General features: G+C 43.4%; 1 protein-coding gene across 4 annotated transcripts; it reads right to left on the bottom strand.

Annotated features, from left to right (window-relative positions):
* Positions 1 to 130: 130 nt before the first annotated feature.
* On the bottom strand, positions 131 to 16,773 carry ncoa6 (nuclear receptor coactivator 6). Of its 4 annotated transcripts, none has more exons than XM_034086987.2 (17): positions 16,674 to 16,773; positions 15,214 to 15,551; positions 14,562 to 14,717; positions 14,319 to 14,441; positions 13,871 to 13,999; positions 12,910 to 13,770; positions 12,651 to 12,782; positions 10,827 to 12,123; positions 10,597 to 10,715; positions 9,955 to 10,463; positions 9,621 to 9,857; positions 6,480 to 9,495; positions 3,055 to 3,111; positions 2,893 to 2,923; positions 2,425 to 2,466; positions 2,051 to 2,184; positions 131 to 506 (listed from the first exon to the last, which is right to left on the bottom strand). In XM_034086987.2, exons 2-17 carry the CDS (start codon positions 15,509 to 15,511, stop codon positions 460 to 462), a joined length of 7,188 nt encoding a protein of 2,395 aa, XP_033942878.1. In that variant the 5' UTR covers positions 15,512 to 15,551; positions 16,674 to 16,773; the 3' UTR covers positions 131 to 459. The 4 variants fall into 4 exon arrangements, with proteins under 4 accessions (XP_033942878.1, XP_033942880.1, XP_033942879.1 ...); XM_034086989.2 differs by having other exon boundaries at positions 13,877 to 13,999; XM_034086988.2 differs by having other exon boundaries at positions 13,871 to 13,996.
* Positions 16,774 to 17,870: the final 1,097 nt, after the last annotated feature.

Here is a 17,870-nt window from a genome sequence, read left to right as displayed (position 1 = left end):
AGGCGCCTTTCAAGGCTCTCAAGGTCGCCGATAATGCAGTTCTGGTAGGAATGAGCAGAATGAGCAAACTGAGACTGACCACAAAATGATCGGTAATCGTTAGGACAATGCATGAATCATTTTTACACACTTTCACAGAACAAAAAAGCAGTAGAAAATTTAATTCAGTTTTACAACATAATTATACAATCATGACAAGCTCCGTCATCAGTCTTCACATGATTAATCCAGCATTTAATATAAAAAGCACATTCACACAAACACATACTGTATTGCACACATTCTAACTACAATCTCACATGATAGCATGGACAACACAATAGCATAATTATTTTTAAAACAATCTGTACATGGTTTCTTCCTCCATTCATAAACCGGGACAGAGAAACCAATATCAACTGATTCACAGCGGAAACAAACACATTTACAGTACAGTTCACAGGTTTCCATCACTGCAGTCTATTTAGACTTCCTTCGTTTTGCCTGGGTGGGGCTCGCTCCAGTTTCTGTTTAAAAAAGTATATTAGGTAAAGTTAGTAGCTTAGGCAGTGGCGGTTCTAGAACATTTTACATGGGGTTGCAAAGCGGGGGCAAGAGGTCATGCCAAGGTGGCATGGGAGGGCGTACAGTATGTGGTATTTTATACTGTATATAACCTTTTTATCGTTAAATCATGCCCTAAGTGTTCTTAATGCTTAAGAGAAACAAGATGTTCAGACAAACAAACTCAAATATAGTATAAAACAGCAGAAAATACTCATGAATTCTGCTTACTGTAAGTACAGTAAAAGTACTTAGTTATAATTAAGTACACAAATGACATCACCCATCTCTTAAGAGAGCTAAAGGTGACCTGTGCAGCAACACATTTCAATACATATTTGTCAATACTAAGAGCCGCTAGATTGTGCTGCTGTGATGGAATATGTATGCAAGGAGAATAAAAACATACCATGTGGTCCAGCTGGAGTCTCATCTGCCTCCTGATCACTGCCTCTGTCCCTCTTTCTGACACTTCATCTTTATTCCTCATATACATGTCTTCTTCTTCACTAATGTCTTCATTTCCTCCTGGCTTTCTCCTGCTCTGACCCTCCAGGTCTCTTCAGTGTATTCTCTTTTCCTCTTTCTGTTCGTCCTGATCACTTCTCAGATATGTGATTGACAGAAACATTGATTGATTGATATGTATTTTTTGTTGTTGAATCACTCCAGCTACTCTGGCCTGCAAGAGTCGACTTGTGAAAAGCACTGGTACAAATGCTTGTATAACTTTACACGTTAGGGCCATGAAGATAATAAGTAGCATATAATAAATATAAAATCAGAAAATATTTATCAAACGCACACAGACAGCTGTGTTTAGAACCAGTTTGACGGTAAAGGATGTATCCTGGTTTCATTTATCAGCCTCATTGCTGTGATGTCTGAGAGTAATTTACGTGGATTTAATAGTACGGCATAGTTTAGCAAATAAAAGTGATCGATCTCACAGCTAGCGCTGTCTGTATAGTGACTATTTTGTAACGTAACGCCCCAAACAGCGCCCATCTGTTAAACGCTATCGATTCAAACGGCAGCACTTTATTAATATCTTGTTTCAAGCTCTCGTCCTTAGTAAACAAAAAAACTAGTGGAAGGGGAAATGCTCCAAGGGGAGGCTGATCCACCCTCAGGTGCTGGGACAGCTCGGTCTCTCTGCAGCTGCGTGAGCCGCGGTCTGTGTGAACGCCGCTCCGCAGTTTAATGCAGGGCCGTAGCTGCGTTTTTAACGGGCCTAAGATGATATTTTAAATGATTCACTTTTAATTAATGTACTGCTTGTTTTGTTGCCTGAGAAGCTTGTGGACATAGTGTAGGTTTGTTTCTACAAGTACAGTTTTAGGGACACAAAAGTTAGGGGGGCAGCTGGGGGGGGCAAGACTCTACAGCGGGGGGGGGGGCAGCTGTCCCCCCTTGCCCCCCCGTAGATCTGCCCCTGAGCTTAGGTATGTGAAGCTTAGGCGTAATGATATATATTATTTTAAAGCTGCATGAGTGGTTAAGTTACCTTTCACAGCAGCACTGGTTCCAGGCCTGGCTGACCTCTTCCTAATGCCGCTGTCTGCTACTGGCTCCTCCTCCACCTCCTTCTCTGCCCGGGAGCTGCGTCTGCTCGGTCCCTTGGGCTTCTCCACAGCAGCCCTGGGAGGACCAGATTGAAAAACAACGACAGGGAAAGGAAGAACAACACAAGGGTTTGTTACTAAAGATGCATGGGTGTGCGTTAACTCTGCTCTACTCAGAGAAAGGAATAATACCACTCAGGACTCTGCTGTTTTTCCTCGTCTACCACAGATACTGTCCATCTTCATCCCGACAGCTTCCACTACGTCGACATGATCACTGCTTGCCTTTGCAGCGCAAACATGTTAAAATACATACCTTGGGACTAAGTTGATGGGCGTCTTTCTTTTCTTTGCCCATCTGTGATAGAAGTGGAAAAACAGCGGTAATCTATAAACTGTGCTGAACAAACATGGCTTCACTTCCCCCACCATCATATGAAAAACCCCAGGAAAAGAGATGTGGCTAAAAAGGTCACTTGAGTGGTGCCATCTGCTTTGGCTGTTTTTTGCTTTAACTTCGGACATGCATAAGTATATTTATATTGTTGCATGCCAATCATACATACCAAGTGCCACGTGGCTCATTGTTTTCGCCATGTACCTCTTGGCCAACCAAATGCACTCCCTGAGTTTCAGTAGAGTTAGAAATGTCTAAGCATTTCTCCAAGTCCAACTTTCAGAGATCAGAGTAAGGGAAAGCTTAATAGCCCCGAACACTCTGAGCATTTTGCAGCTAAGCAACAAACAGCAGTTCAAATAATCCAAATGTTATGAGGAGCCTTACCCCTGCTCAGAACTTGTCGAGACCTCTTCACCTGAACAGGACAAAGAAAACTGTTAATTATATGTCATGTAGTCCCAAGAGATATGGTTTACTATAAAGTAGTTATATTCTATAAACAAGCATGTTTTAACAACAACTTAAAACAAAGATTACCACACTCACCCGTCTTCTCACTGGCGACAGGTTCCTGAGACTGTGAGACTTCTTGTTGAATAGATGCTGGGAACAAATATGAAATAGTTCAACTCACATTTTAATATGTACTCAACTTAAACTAGATAGGCAAGGCAAGTTTATTTATATAGCACTTTTCAACACAAGGCAATTCAAAGTGCTTTACAAAAAATGAAAGACATTAAGCATTAAAAAATAAAAGCTAATAAAAGAAACATTAAAAGAAAAAAATACATGGATAAAAGTTACAGTGCAGTTTAAGATATGAATAGTTCAATTAAAAGCAGCGACAAAAAGAAAAGTCTTCAGCCTGGATTTAAAAGTAGTAAGAGTTGCAGCGGACCTGCAGGTTTCTGGGAGTTTGTTCCAGATATTTGGAGCATAATAACTGAACGCTGCTTTACCATGTTTAGTTCTGACTCTGGGGACAGAAAGCTGACCAGTCCCTGAAGACCTGAGAGATCTGGATGGTTCATAATTTAGCAGGAGGTCAGTAATGTATTTTGGGCCTAAACCATTCAGTGCTTTATAAACCAGCAGCAATATTTTGAAATCTATTCTTTGACACACAGGAAGCCAGTGTAAAGACTTCAGAACTGGAGTGATGTGATCCACTTTCTTAGTGTTAGTGAGGACTCGAGCAGCGGCGTTCTGAATCAGCTGCAGCTTCCTAATAGATTTTTTAGTGAGACCTGTGAAGACACCATTGCAGTAGTCGAGTCTACTGAAGATAAAGGCATGGACAAGTTTTTCCAAATCCTGCTGTGACATTAGTCTTTTAATCCTAGATATATTCTTTAGGTGATAGTAGGCTGATTTAGTAACTGTTTTAATGTGACTGTTGAAACTCAGGTCAGAGTCCATGACTACACCTAGATTTCTGGCTTTATCTGTTGTTTTGAACATTGCAGACTGAAGCTCAGCGCTAAATTTGATACGTTCTGCCTTGGCTCCAATTACCTCAGTTTTATCTTTGTTTAATTGGAGAAAGTTCTGACACATCCAGTCATTGATTTGTTCAATGCACTTAGTGTTTGAATTGGAGCATAGTCTCCTGGTGAAATTGTTACGTAAATTTGTGTGTCATCTGCATAGCTATGGTAACTTATTTTGTTGTTTTTCATTATCTGAGCCAGTGGTAGCATGTAGATGTTAAAGAGAAGAGGCCCCAAGATGGAGCATTGAGGAACCCCACATGTCATATTTGTCAACTCAGATGTGTATTTACCTATAGAAACAAAGTTGTTTCTGTCCTTTAAGTAGGATTCAAACCAATTTAGAACTGTTTCCGAAAGTCCCACCCAGTTTTCCAGTCGGTCTAGTAATATGCTGTGGTCAACAGTGTCAAACGCAGCACTGAGATCTAATAATACTAACACTGAAGTTCTGCCACTGTCTGTGTTTAAGTGGATGTCGTTAAAGACCTTTACAAGAGCAGTCTCAGTGCTGTGGTTTGGACGAAAGCCTGACTGGAACACATCAAAACAGTTATTTAAATGCAAGAAATTACTCAACTGTTGAAAAACAACTTTTTCAATGATTTTACCTAGAGATGGGAGGTTTGATATGGGCCTGTAATTGTTCATTACTGAAGCATCTAGATTATTCTTTTTTAAGAGCGGTTTAATGACTGCAGTTTTCAGGGCCTGTGGAAAAATACCTGAGTGAAGAGATTTGTTTACTATATGAAGTAGATCTGAGGCCATGCAAGGCAAAACATCTTTGAAAAATCCTGTTGGAATAATATCAAGGCAGCAGGAGGAGGATTTCAGAAGTTGTATAATGTCCTCTAGGTTTTTATCATTAATCTGATGGAATTGTGTCATGATGTCTGAATTGATGTTAAGTGGACACAGAGACAACACATTTGCTGTTCCTGATGCAGAGGCACTGACTGCTTGTCAGATTTTCTGAATTTTGTCAGTGAAAAAGGAGGCAAAATTATTGCACGCCCTGGTGGATAGAAATTCAGAGGCTACTGACACTGGGGGGTTAGTTAGTCTGTCGACGGTAGCAAACAAGGCACGTGCGTTGTTTTTGGTAATGATGTCAGAGAAGAAAGACTGTCGTGCATTTTTCAATTCCAAATTATAAAGGCCAAGTCTCTCTTTATAAATGTCAAAGTGAACCTGGAGATTTGTTTTTCGCCACCTGCGTTCAGCTTTTCGACATTCTCTTTTTTCTGTTTTCACGGTCATATAGAGATTGGCTATGTAAGTTTAATGTTTACTTGCACAGATACGTACTATAACATAAATCAATGCCATACACAACACAACATTTATAGTCTAAGCTCATTTGTAATGCCCTAGATGGGCCTTTGAAATACATACACACAAACAACAAATACACAAGGCAGAAACTCAAAAATAGGTGTTTACATTAATCCACAGAGCTTATCAAAATAGTGATAAGACAAAACAATACAGAAACTAATGCAACAACAAAGTAACATCTGATTCAATTGAATTAAATTGATCAAAGTCAAGATCCAGTTTTAGGTCAGTAAAGAATTTCACAGTTTGTCAACTCTATTAGAGAACCGCAGTGACGCGTCCTAAAACCCGGAAGTAAGTTAGCATTTTTACCACTTCCGGTTCCTTCGACAAAACGCAATGCATTTTCTCCATAGGATTTTGGAAAATAGCTCGAAATAATGTCTGTGTTTGACACAAATTGAAGAGACAGATCACGTTTTGTTCTACGACATTAAATACACCAGCAGTGACCCCGCTGGTGATTTTTGAACAGTTTACGTGTCTGAAAAACGATGGTTGTTAACAAGTGGCTGAATAGGACTACAGAAGATGTCGAGGCCGCTTTACGTCATTACACCGAACACGTAAACATTCCCGCTAAGTTTGTTTGCCCTGTTCTGCTTGAAAGCAAGTACCTGCGCTCTTGCAAACTGTTAAAACAAAAGCTTCAACTTGTACAATTTTGAATATGTAGTTTTGAATATGGATCTTAAGTCGGCGTGACGTTGAAGCAGCGACCCTGCTGTAGTTAGTTTATAGCATAACGTTAGCATTTTGCTTCTGGCGACTAGATTTATGATTTGAAAATTATGAAAGTAGGGTAGGCATGTGGATATTATCCGGCTAAACAAAACGTGATCCGTTTCTTAAATGTGTGTCAACCACAGACCTTATTTCGAGCTATTTTCCAAAATCCTATTATAGAAATTGCATTGCATTTTTGTCGAAGGAACCGGAAGGAGTTTATTTCCGGGTTTGGCACTGCGGTTCTCTATTAATATAAGTTTAACCGTCTCTCCTCAACTATTACCACCTGTGAGCCATCGCACAAAGCAAAACTTTATACTTTAGTTTGTATGACACTTGCTTGACCTGAGCAAGGATCACGGCCAGAATATGGCAATTTTCCTGTTAGCTTGAAAGTTGTGCATTTACCTGGGGTTGTCTGAGTGGTTTCAACAAATTCAGCAGCAGGTGGCATGGGGGGCTCCACAGCTGCATCAGGCTTCACTTGTGGAAGTCCGCTGGGGTTAGCAACTGAAGGGGATGTGGTGGAGGCAACCTCCATATCAGGTACAGATCCAGCAACAATTGGAACAATGGACTGTACAGGACTTTGCACGGGGGCAACTGCAGAGAGCAAGGTACCTGTACTAGCACTGACTACCGTGACAATAACAGCTTGAGATGCAACCTCCTGGGCCTTGCTTGAAACTGAAGATGTGGCAGTCACTGGAGCCTGGGTAACAATCTGAGTGGGAACAGCCACATGTGCAGGAACTAGGATTGGAGAGGAGACAGCAGGCAGTGTCATGTTGTTAGAAGCAGCGACAGTACTTTGGGGATTTGGTGCTTCAATTTTAGTGGCAGGAATAGCAGGAACATGAAGGGTCTGTGGTTGCACAGCTCCGGAGGGCCCCTTTGCAGACCTTTCTACGGGACTTAGCTGCGAGTCAACTGTACCAGAAACAGCTGCAGCAACCTGTGCAGGTTTACTTTTCCCCAGGGCAGTGGGAGACGGTGACATGGGGCTCTTTCGGATGTTGTTAGCAGCCCCAGGACTAGAGCAAAGAGGAGGAGAAGCCAGGGGTGGCTGAAAGGGAGATGATGCTGAAGGGCTTGGATTGGGAGATGGCTGCTTCACTGGGGGACTAGGTTTATGATCGGAACCGGCCTCACTTAGATTCTCTGGTTTTGGAGGCCCTGGGTTAATTTGATGAGAAGCTGGGGGAGTACCAACTGGGACTGATGAGGACACACTAGTGGAAAACTGTACCTGTCCTACAATACTTCTGGTAGGCTGAGTGCTGCCCATGTTAGCCCCTGAGGACTGGGTAGAGGTCGGAGCAGTTGAAAGTTGGATGTTTGTAGTGGACACTTGGATAGGCCTCACCATGGTGAGCGGCTGTGGTACCATTGTTGTATTGGGAGCCACAGATCCACCTGGGACTTGGAAAATTGGGTTGATAAATACAGGGGTGGTGGTGATAAACTGTGGTCGGGGGACCGGGGCCTGCTGCCGGTTGTCCTGAGGTCTAATGTTCTTGTTAGGGACAGCCACCATGGTGGAGACCATAGTTGTGGGTGCCTGGGGAGTGGGGGCAGAGGTCATGGGGTTAGAGGTCACAAACACAGTTATCTGGTTTGGGGACATTGTGCTAGAAGAGGCTGGGATCTGTATGACCGATTGAACACTTGTCCCTGGTTTGGGACTAGGGTTTGGTTTTTGAGCCACGCTGGAGTTGGAACTGGTACTAACCGTCGAGGCAGGACTGCTCTGGCCTGAAGTGACTGTGTTGGGGCTTAAACTCATGGTGGCATTAGTGTTAGTACTAAGGGTGGGGCAGAAGGAAGGGGTTGGCTTTACATTCGGACTGGGATTGACACCAGGACTGGAGATAGGGTTTTGGCTAAGGCTAGGGGTAGTATTAGAGGTCACGTTAGTGTTAGGGTGGGAGATGGGAATTGAAGTAGGCTGCAAATTAGGACTGCTGGTAGAAATAGGAACAGTAGGTTTTGGTTTAGCTGCCAATTCATTTATAGTGGCAGAAGTACTAACAGCAGCTGACATTTCCGTACTCTGGGAGTTACTGTGGAGTGGTCGCCGTGGATCCAAAGCAGACTTAGGGCTGTCCTTTCCCATTAAATCCCTAACAGTGTTACTCTGTATGGGCCGAAGAGGCATGATTAGAATACCCGAGTTATCAAGTAACTGGTTGAGGGATGTTGGCCCTGCCCTGAGAGTAGGCAAGACCTGGGAGTCCTGCATATTGGGTGCTTTGTATGCTTGTTGCCTATCAACTGTGCCACCCTGATGTTCTGGGTCAGGTTTAGGCTGCTGAGGCATGGGGAAACGAGGGCTTGCCATTCTGGGAGCTGATAACTCCCTCAAAGGCTGTGGCTGGGGGTGAGGCTGAGGCAATTGCCGCTGCTCCGCTGCCACCATTCCCTGACTTTCCCTGACTCCCTCAGCAGGGTTACCTTGCATCCCGTGAAAAGGACTCTGGGTTTGTTGTGCCTCCGTGGACCCACTAACTTGTGAATGCATAGATACTGGACTTGGGGGTACTGATGATGGGCTTAGCATCATCGTTTGCCCCTGAGGGTTGACCAACTGCTGCTGGGGGGGAGGGCAGGTGATGGCCATCTTTGTCCCTTTTTGTCTCCCTGGACTTGGGGTGGCTGATTTACGACTAGAGGCTGGACTCGACCTCCGACTATTGCTAGGACTTGCTCTCTTGCCCTGTCCTCCAGGCTGCTTGTCCTGTTTAGTGCCTGCACCTCCCATTCCAGTACCAGTAGAGAAGGGCTGTTGACTGTTGTTGTTATTTCCACCCATACTGCCATTGTTGTTGTTACCTGGTAAAGTTAAGCCAGGAGGGGCCTGCCCAATGGCTTTCAGAGTTGTTGGGTTAAGACCTTGCTGATCAAATCCCCGGTTAAGGTTAGGCTGCCTGGGAGGCAGAGGAATGTTGATTTTGGGAGGAAAAAGCCCTGCAATAGAGGCATTTAGCCTCTCAGGTGAAAGGTTGATTTCGGAGGGCTCAGTACTGGGTGGACGATTTGTTGGGGTAAGAGGATGGTGGTAGGGCCTGGGGCTGGCTCTGTTTGGGGTTTTGGGCCTAGAGCTCTGAGAGGTTGTGGGGACATTTGGGAAATGAAGGCCAGTCATGGGGCCTGCTTGCTGAGGCTGACTGGGTAACTGTTGCTGGGGACTGGCTACAGTGTGCTGGGGCATTATTGATGGACCAGGGCCTTGCTTCATCATGTGAGTGTTAGAGCCCTGATTGGCCATCATCTGTTGGGTTCCATTTCCAGGCTGCACCCCAATTTCTTGGCCAGTAGGCCTGTCCTGCTTAATGTGGGCCCCTGCAATGGGCTCTTCAGAACCGGAGCCTTGAGGACCCTGTCCTGCATCAGGATGGGACATTCTTCGTGCAGCGCCTGCAAGCTGGAAAGGAGAACAGACACAAACATGTACAGCTTACTCCAAAGAAAATAAATAAACAGCACACTCACAAGTTAAACCCAAATCATGCCATATGATTGTCAATATTGTGTTAACATGGCTCTCACCTGTGGGTTCACCATCAGGGGCATCCCTCTGGCTTTATCAGGTGACTGGGGTACCCCTCCATGTCCTTGAAGACTGATCATTACAGGCATGTTGCCTTGCTGTGAGACAGGCAGCCTCTGCACCTCCGGTGGATTGCCCATGCCCCTCGGAGGGAGCTGCCCCCCTGGAGGGATGGACAAACGATTCTTTGCCTGCTCCTGCTGCATCTTCAGCATCATCAACATTTGCTGTTGTTGCTAAAAATGAAAGTATTTGAAAATTACAAATAAATAAACAGTTAACCATTGCTTTGATAGAACACGCAGTCATTTAAGTACATGATATTAAATATACCTGTTGTTGCAGGTGTGGCTGTTGAGTTTGCTGCTGCTGTTGTTGCTGCTGCTGCTGTTGTTGTTGTTGCTGCTGCTGTTGTTGTTGTTGCTGCTGCTGTTGTTGTTGTTGTTGTTGTTGCTGCTGTTGCTGATGCTGCTGCTGCTGCAGCTGATGAGGGTTCATCTGAGGCTGGCTTTGACCAGAAGTCTGCGGCCCCGTCATCCCCTGCTGTCCTTGAGCATTTGGGAGACCCTGCATTTGCATCTGTTGCATCTGTTGCTGTTGCTGCATCTGCTGCTGTTGCTGTATTTGTTGCTGTTGCATTTGTTGTTGTAATTGTTGCTGCTGCTGCATTTGTTGTTGCTGTATCTGCTGCTGTTGCATGTGCTGCATTTGTTGTTGTTGTTGTTGCTGCTGCTGCTGCTGTTGTTGTTGTTGTTGTTGTTGTTGTTGTTGCTGCATAAACTGCATCGGTACCTGCTGCAATACTCTCTGGTCTCCAGGTTGTCCGGGAAAACCTACGTTAACTGTAGAAAGGCATACATATACAAATCAAACACACATTTTGAAAAGACTGTAAACTTGCAAAAAGTAAACAAATCACTAACTGAATGCAGATACAAAATGATTGCCAAAATGATTTATTTTAATTGAATTTACCTGCAGGCCTGTTGGGAAAATCAGGGAGTTTCTGGCCAGAGTTTTCCAAACCCAAATTCTGTTCACCACCCAGATTTGGCAGTTCGGGATCATCCATGCCAGCAGCCCCATCAAGACCACTAAAAAAGGTAAATAGGTGAATTTTATAAACTAATTCATGTAACAATGACTCCACTAACTTAAACTGTCCACTATAGAAGGAAATAACTATAAAAAATAAAATGTGTTACCCAAGTCCTTCTACTTGCTGCTGTCCTTCTCCCTCTTTGGGCTTTTTCTTTCGTGCTGGTTTCTTCTTTTTGGGTTTGGCTTGGTTGCCACCCCCTGCTCCCTGTTTTCCTCCTGGCCCAAACTGGCTGGCTGAGATGTCACTCTGCAGCAGGTTGACCAGCAGTGGACTAGTCAGTGTTACGTCCTTGTTGACAGGAAAGCCTCCTTGCTGTGCACAGGGTCCGCCCATTGGCATCTGACCTGGGAACTGTGAGTTAAAGTTCATGCCATGACCTGCAAAGTGGCCATTTCCCATCTGCATGTGCTGTGCGCTGGCCATCATGCCTTGCTGCTGCTGTGCCTGTATATCAGGGACCATCTGCTGGACCCCCAAGTCCCCTGTGCCACTGTTAGGATCCCCTAAAGGATGCTGGTGTTGTTGAGCTGCCTGTTGTTGCTGCTGCAACATGACCTGTTGCTGTTGTTTCTGTTGCTGCTGTAACTGCTGCTGTTGCAACTGTTGTTGGATAAGAGGATGGCCAGCGGGGAGCCTCATCTGTTGACCATGCATGCCCATAGCTTGATTAGGATTGCCAGCAATAGGAATCTGCTGTGGCTGTTGCTGATTCATCTGCTGGTGTTGCTGTTGCTGCTGCTGCTGCTGTAGCTGTTGCAACTGGTGCTGTTGCTGCTGCTGTAGCTGCTGCTGCTGTTGGAGTTGAGCCATTTGCTGCTGCTGTTGGGGAGTCATCTGCTGAGGGCCAACCTGGCCCTGAAACTGAGCCATGTTACCTTGAACGTTTGGAGCAGGGCCACGCATCATTTGGCCGGGTATGACCCCAGCTGGAATCTTGCCTCCAAATGCCTGCTTATTACCTTGCATCTGGTTGGCAACCATTTGTTCCATCATGGAGTTTTGTTGCTGTTGTTGCTGTTGCTGCTGCTGCAGGAGCATGGCCTGGTGCGCTTGGCCTCCAACCATCTGACCCTGCCCATGCATCACCCCCTGGCCTTGCTGAAGCATCATTTGCTTGGGTGGGGTCATCCCTCCTCTCTGCCCTTGACTGAGGGGCCTTGAGAGGACAGTCTGACCACCACCCTGGCCTTGAACCTTCTGGCTGGGGGACGAAGACACGGGCTGGGCCTGATGCTGGAGGCCCATAATCTGGGTCTGGAGGCCTTGCTGTTGCTGGCCCATACTAGGCCCAGCGGTTGTACCAGGGGGAAGACCCGCCATGCCACTTTGTATACCCATAACATTTGGCTGGGAATGGGGTGGACCCTGCATTGAGTTTGGTGTGGAGGCTGGCGGAGCTCCTGATTTAAACAAAGAGGAAAAATAATCACTTTTGGTGAAAAGTTTTCACAACAAGTAATACAATAACCTTCTATTAACTGCTTGTTAAACCATGGCATTTCAAATTAGACTGTTGACACAATAAAGCAGTTCATCACATATAAACAAAAAGCAGACTACATAGCTGAACTTGAATGAATGTTCCTGTGACAAGTTGAGTGAAACAGCATTAGTAATAATTAATATATATATATTAAATATATAAATAATGTCTAAATTACGACTCAATCTTAACATGTTTATTGTGAAATTAAAGCATTATTATTTTTGTATTAATATATGCTTTTTAGAAACAATAATTATTGTTTGCTGATGCCTAAACTATATCATAAATGCACATCAATTCAGTAGTGTATATTTTTCAGTATTCATGTTGTAATGGTTTTTCCAGCAGTTGTTTTTATCAGTCAAAGAGCCTTTGTAAATATTTTATAAACGGGATTTTTGTCAAAAATACTTTCGATTGTGTAAACAGCAAATATCTTACCTGAGTGAGTCATGGCTTGGCTGCTCTGAAGCTGCTGACCGGCTCCTCCACCAGGGGTTCCTGGAGTGTTGGCACTCACCTGACCTTGGACAAAGTTGGGGTTTGGAAAGCCCATGGGACGCTTCGGCATGCCTGTAAAATATATTCAATTATTTTTTTCAATTATTTTTTTATTGTCGATATCAGAGTACAGAGGGAAAAAAGCACTTTTTTAATGTTAATTTTAGTCTACATAAACAATGTTTCAAACGTAGCCCACCTGGGTGAACTTGAGCCCCAGGCTGTCCATGCTGGGGCATTCCCATGAATCCTTGTTGCATGTTACCCTGTTGGCCAAGGGCTGCTCTTCCTGGCGATCCAACGCCCTGAGGGAAACCCTGTGGAGTTGTAGGTCTCTGAGCCATCATAGGAGGAGTCCCAGGGGAACCCTGCTGAAAAGGAGACGAGGAGGACCCAGGGGACTTGGCAGTGAGGTTGCCCTGCGGTCCAGATGTAGGTGGAAGGGGTGGAGGAGGTCTGGGCTGTCCTACGACACCTCCAGGGCCAGCCTGTGGGCCTTTAGGCTGGGGGGTGGCAAACTGACCCACTCCTGGCTGTTGTTGTTGCTGTAATTGTCCCTGTCCCATGGCATTGAATACCTGCCCAGCTTGCTGGCTGCCAAATGGGTAAGGGGGTGGGGGATGGCTGGGAGTTTGAACTGCAGCAAGGGAGGGTGGACGTTGAAGCATTTGGGCTTGTGGTGGGGGCTTTCTCCAGGCAGGGCCTCCTTGGGCAGCTGGTGACTGCAGCACCCCAGAGGGCAACTGGTTCCAGCCAGGAGGCACAGCCATCTGGCCTGATGGGTTGAATGGAGGTCGAGGTCCAAGCTGGGCCAGTTGAGCTTGCTGCTGGGCCTGTTGCTGTTGTTGCTGTTGGTGATGATGATGTTGTTGTTGTTGTTGTTGTAGCTGTTGCAGTGCAGCAGGGTTAAGCAGTCTGCCACCTTGCAGAGCCTGCATGTGATGGGCAGCCTGAGGAGGCATGGGGCCTGAGACATGTGGGCCAGCCTGTTGGTGCTGAAGCTGCTGCTGCTGCTGTTGCTGCTGAACGGACATACCTGGCATCATTGGATCCATAACATCTGTGGGACAGGAAGATTGACATTTCCATTATTGTATTATCCAAGCTGTAAGATATTTAAACCTACAACACCTATCATTTAACGTACAAGAAATAAAGACCTGAACCTGTCTGTGAAGATGGTCTGGGAACACGAGGATGCATCTGTCCACTGCCGCCTGGCATCATAGCCTGAGCTGCCATTCCAGGCCCGGGAGGAACCATCGCTGGATTAGCCACCCTCACTCCTCCTTACCGGAAACATGTGAAAATTGAATCATATTGTAGAAACAGGCAAATAACTCATATATATAATGTCAGTAAACATTGATTAATAAAATAACAGAATTATAGTCACTAACTAATGAGTTGCTATGACACACTAAAGAAAAGTAAAACATCCAAGCAACACGTTCAGTTAGGCTTTGTCTTTACAGCTTTTCTTTTTTTTACAGATGCATACGTGTGTGGAATAAAGGAGAAAAAAAAACATAAAATAATTACTGTGCAGTATTTTATTTTTTGATTGGTATAAAGGCAACATATAAAATAAATGTATTAAACTCATACCTGTACCAGGCTGACCCGGAAATCCAACATCCATTCTCATCTGGCCAGGTCCTCCAATTGGTCCATTCACTCTGACTTCTTGTCCTCTAATTGGTCCCACAGCCACATTGATGGCTCCTTCCCCTGAACAATAATTGAGGGGAGATGTTAGGGTCCTAATTTGTATGCTTTATTCAAAGGTGCCACATAGGTAATAAACATTGTCTCTTGCATGCTGTTGGAGTGTGTAGGCTGTGTTGTTACCTTCTATCTGTACAGAGAGGATCCCCAGGTCTCTGAGCTGCTGCTGGTTGTTCTGGGCCAACAGTCGGAGTCGTTCAGCAGCATCCCGAGGAATGTTAAAGGTAACACGCACACTGTTCCACGGCTCCACATGCTGTGGCTGTAGCCTATCAGAGCCTAAAAGAATGACAAAGAATACAAGTTGCAATTGAAGTGCAAGCTGGAATAACAAATCTAAAACTATTGATTGGAAAATTATAAGGAAAGGAAAAACAAAACTCTTGCTGCTATATTCCATAAAGAAATGTTTCAAATGTACAAATTCTGCAGGTGTATCTAAACTAAGTACATATACAGCAAATACAAATACCACCCAATTATCTATAACATGGCTACATATTCACTTCAAGTGTCATCAGTCATTAATCAATGTCAAAACACCAAATTACATTGAAGAATATAAATGTTTTTTTAATAATGTATTCAACCGAGTAGAACATACTTTTAGGATCTTTCCAGAGCTGTAAATTATTTATTAAGTGTGTGGCAATTGCAACACACTTGGCAATGGCAATTTATTTCAATATTATATTTATAAATGTTAGGTTTAACAGTAAAAAATCCTGTGCTGTTTTCCCCCAATAACAATGATAGCTACAGAACCAGAACTTACCCATATCAAGCATGTTGGGTATCCCACTGAGGATAGTGTCAAGTTTTCGAGCGAAGTCGTCATCCTGCATATTCCCTTGAAAGGCTACAAAAACTGTAAAATCTCGTCTCTCTCCTCCGTTTTCTTCCAATCCATCTTGTATGTTGACGTTCTCCTCCTCCGTAAATGTGGCTTCATGGCTACTGTCAGCATCCTCCCCTGCATCCTCCCCAACGCCAGAGTCCCTGTCGGAGTCATTATCGGGTTCCAGGTACTCTGTCCTCTGAGACAGCGGAGGTGGGGTACGTCGATGCGCCATCCTCCCTTCTTACTAGGAGTGGCGTTTTGACCGTTTTAAGCTGAAATTGTACACAAGACAGAAACAGATCACTAGTCCATCTCATTCAAGAGTAATGTCACAGTCAGAAACAACAGAGATGGCTATTCAAATTGGGAACAATCAGAATTGAATTAGTGGAAGATGCCTTATACACTAGAACCAGAGGTGGAAGATGTACTCGGATCTTGTACCTACTGTAAACGTAGGAGTACCAGTAAAAGTACAAAGTAGAAGTATCTATCATGCAAATTGGCCCATTTCAGAATAAAATTAATTATGTTTTGAGTGTAATTATTGATGCATTAAAGTGTTATCAAAGCTTGTAACTGTAGCCGACTAAAAATACACTATTTACCTCTGAATTGTAGTGAGGTAGATGTACGAAAAACACACATCCATCAAAATTGTAATTAAGTACAGAACATGAGTAAATCTACTTAGTTACTTTACACCACCGAGTAGAACATATGCTGGATAAATAGGCAGTAGGATGTCAGGTATACGTTTTACACTGCAAGCTTCAAAAGAGACAACATCAAATAAATATTTGTTCGCATACTCGTGAAGTAAATAGATGACGTTATCGCAGTAATAACACACGTTAGTAGTGACATCATTGTGACCGGTGATGTTACATTTATAACAGCAGGCAAGTCAACATCTTACAGAAGTGACTGTAGGTGGTTGAGAGGTATTAACTGCTGTGTGATTTGCATTAATGTCGAATAATGTTGCATTGTATAACCGGTGAGCAGCTTCACGATCGGCCCAGCAGCAGTAGCACGGGCCTTGACGCAAACGTAAGCTAACGTAACGAAATATAAATCGGCAGGGAGAACACAAATATCCTGCATCCCATGCGAGTGTGCACACCCGTGCCAATATGAACACCGCGTATAATTCAAATGAATATGTTTCCTGCAGTCACTGCATTACAAATGAGGATAAACATTAAATGTCAAGGCGGTTCCTGCTGGTTTCTCTGAACGCTCCAGTTAGCAAACGTTAGCCAAGTTAGCCTTGTAGCACTGTAGTTAATTCATCATGAATGCATTGAAACACAACCGATTGGCTTCCAAATGAGTTAACTTGCCGCATATCGTAAGCAGTACAATCCGCATGAGAAAAGTAAAAGCCTTACCACATATATTCATCTGACACTTAATTCGACCATTCGACATCTGCTAGCCAGATTAGCTAACAAAACATGAACCACAAGCAAGAAACAATGTCAAGCTAGAGACGAACATCGAACAGTACTATTTCCGGTATTACTTTCCAAAATAAAATCCCAGTTAAGGAAGAAGCAACGTCCCTTTCATGATAAAAAATGTATTAATATTAGGAAGAACTGCCTTGTGTAAGCCTAAATACTTGTATACAGGTTACTATTGTATGGAGCTATGGATTCTACTGAAAGAGACACTTACGTTTTATTGTTTCAATGCCTCTCTATATAAATGAAGGCAGTAGTATAGTTTTAATAGGTGTACACATGTATTGGTAATAACAGGTTTTAAACAGGCATTGATACATTTGTAAAATACATCTGCTCAATTTTAAAATTCTAATCATTCTTTAAAAAAGAATAGTGTATTTAAAGAGCAAGCTCACATACTCTACAGTAGGTTAGATGATCAAAAATATACACATATATATATATATATATATATATATACATGTATGAGGCAAAAAGGGAAACTATTCATCCACATTAAGAAGTGTGCAAACATTTTATTTTTTGGGTTGACAGTGCTGATTTTTATTCAAATCAGATAAAAATGCATATGGAATTAAACATCAGGTATTGTGCAAATGCGTGCCTTGAGGCATGGTACTCTACAGTACAGGGGGGAAAGCATCAACAGTCATATTGCACTAGTTCCAAACAACAGACAGAAAGGTTAAGTGCTCATTTTCAGCATCTGCCATCCTGGAATTAAATTAAATTGAATCACTTTTAGAATGCAATGCTTTACAAAAGCTGTGGCTTCTTCCTTAAATATTCTACCAACAATAATTACACAAGTACACAAAAGATAAACTTTACAGCCTTTTCTAAAATGAGCTGAAGTAATGCAAATTGTGTTACAACAGTAGAAATAATGTTTACAGCCCAAACAAATGTTCATATAAAAATAGACAGTTTACATTCATCCTTTTGTAAAGAATCAGATTATTCTTATTCTAAAAACAAGTATCCCTGGTCTAAATTTAAAATGAAAAATGTAAAAAACAAGCTTAAAAGAGCAAAATCATGCCACAACTAAAATATCTTAAATAATATATTTAAATACACTTGTTCTATCATAAGGAATACTTTACACCTGTAAAACTG

This window comes from Pseudochaenichthys georgianus, chromosome 7 (genome assembly GCF_902827115.2).
Source record: "Pseudochaenichthys georgianus chromosome 7, fPseGeo1.2, whole genome shotgun sequence".
Classification (NCBI taxonomy): Eukaryota; Metazoa; Chordata; class Actinopteri; order Perciformes; family Channichthyidae; genus Pseudochaenichthys; species Pseudochaenichthys georgianus.
The sequence above is the reverse complement of the archived record's forward strand: the minus strand, read 5'-3'. Positions and strand labels throughout refer to the sequence as shown.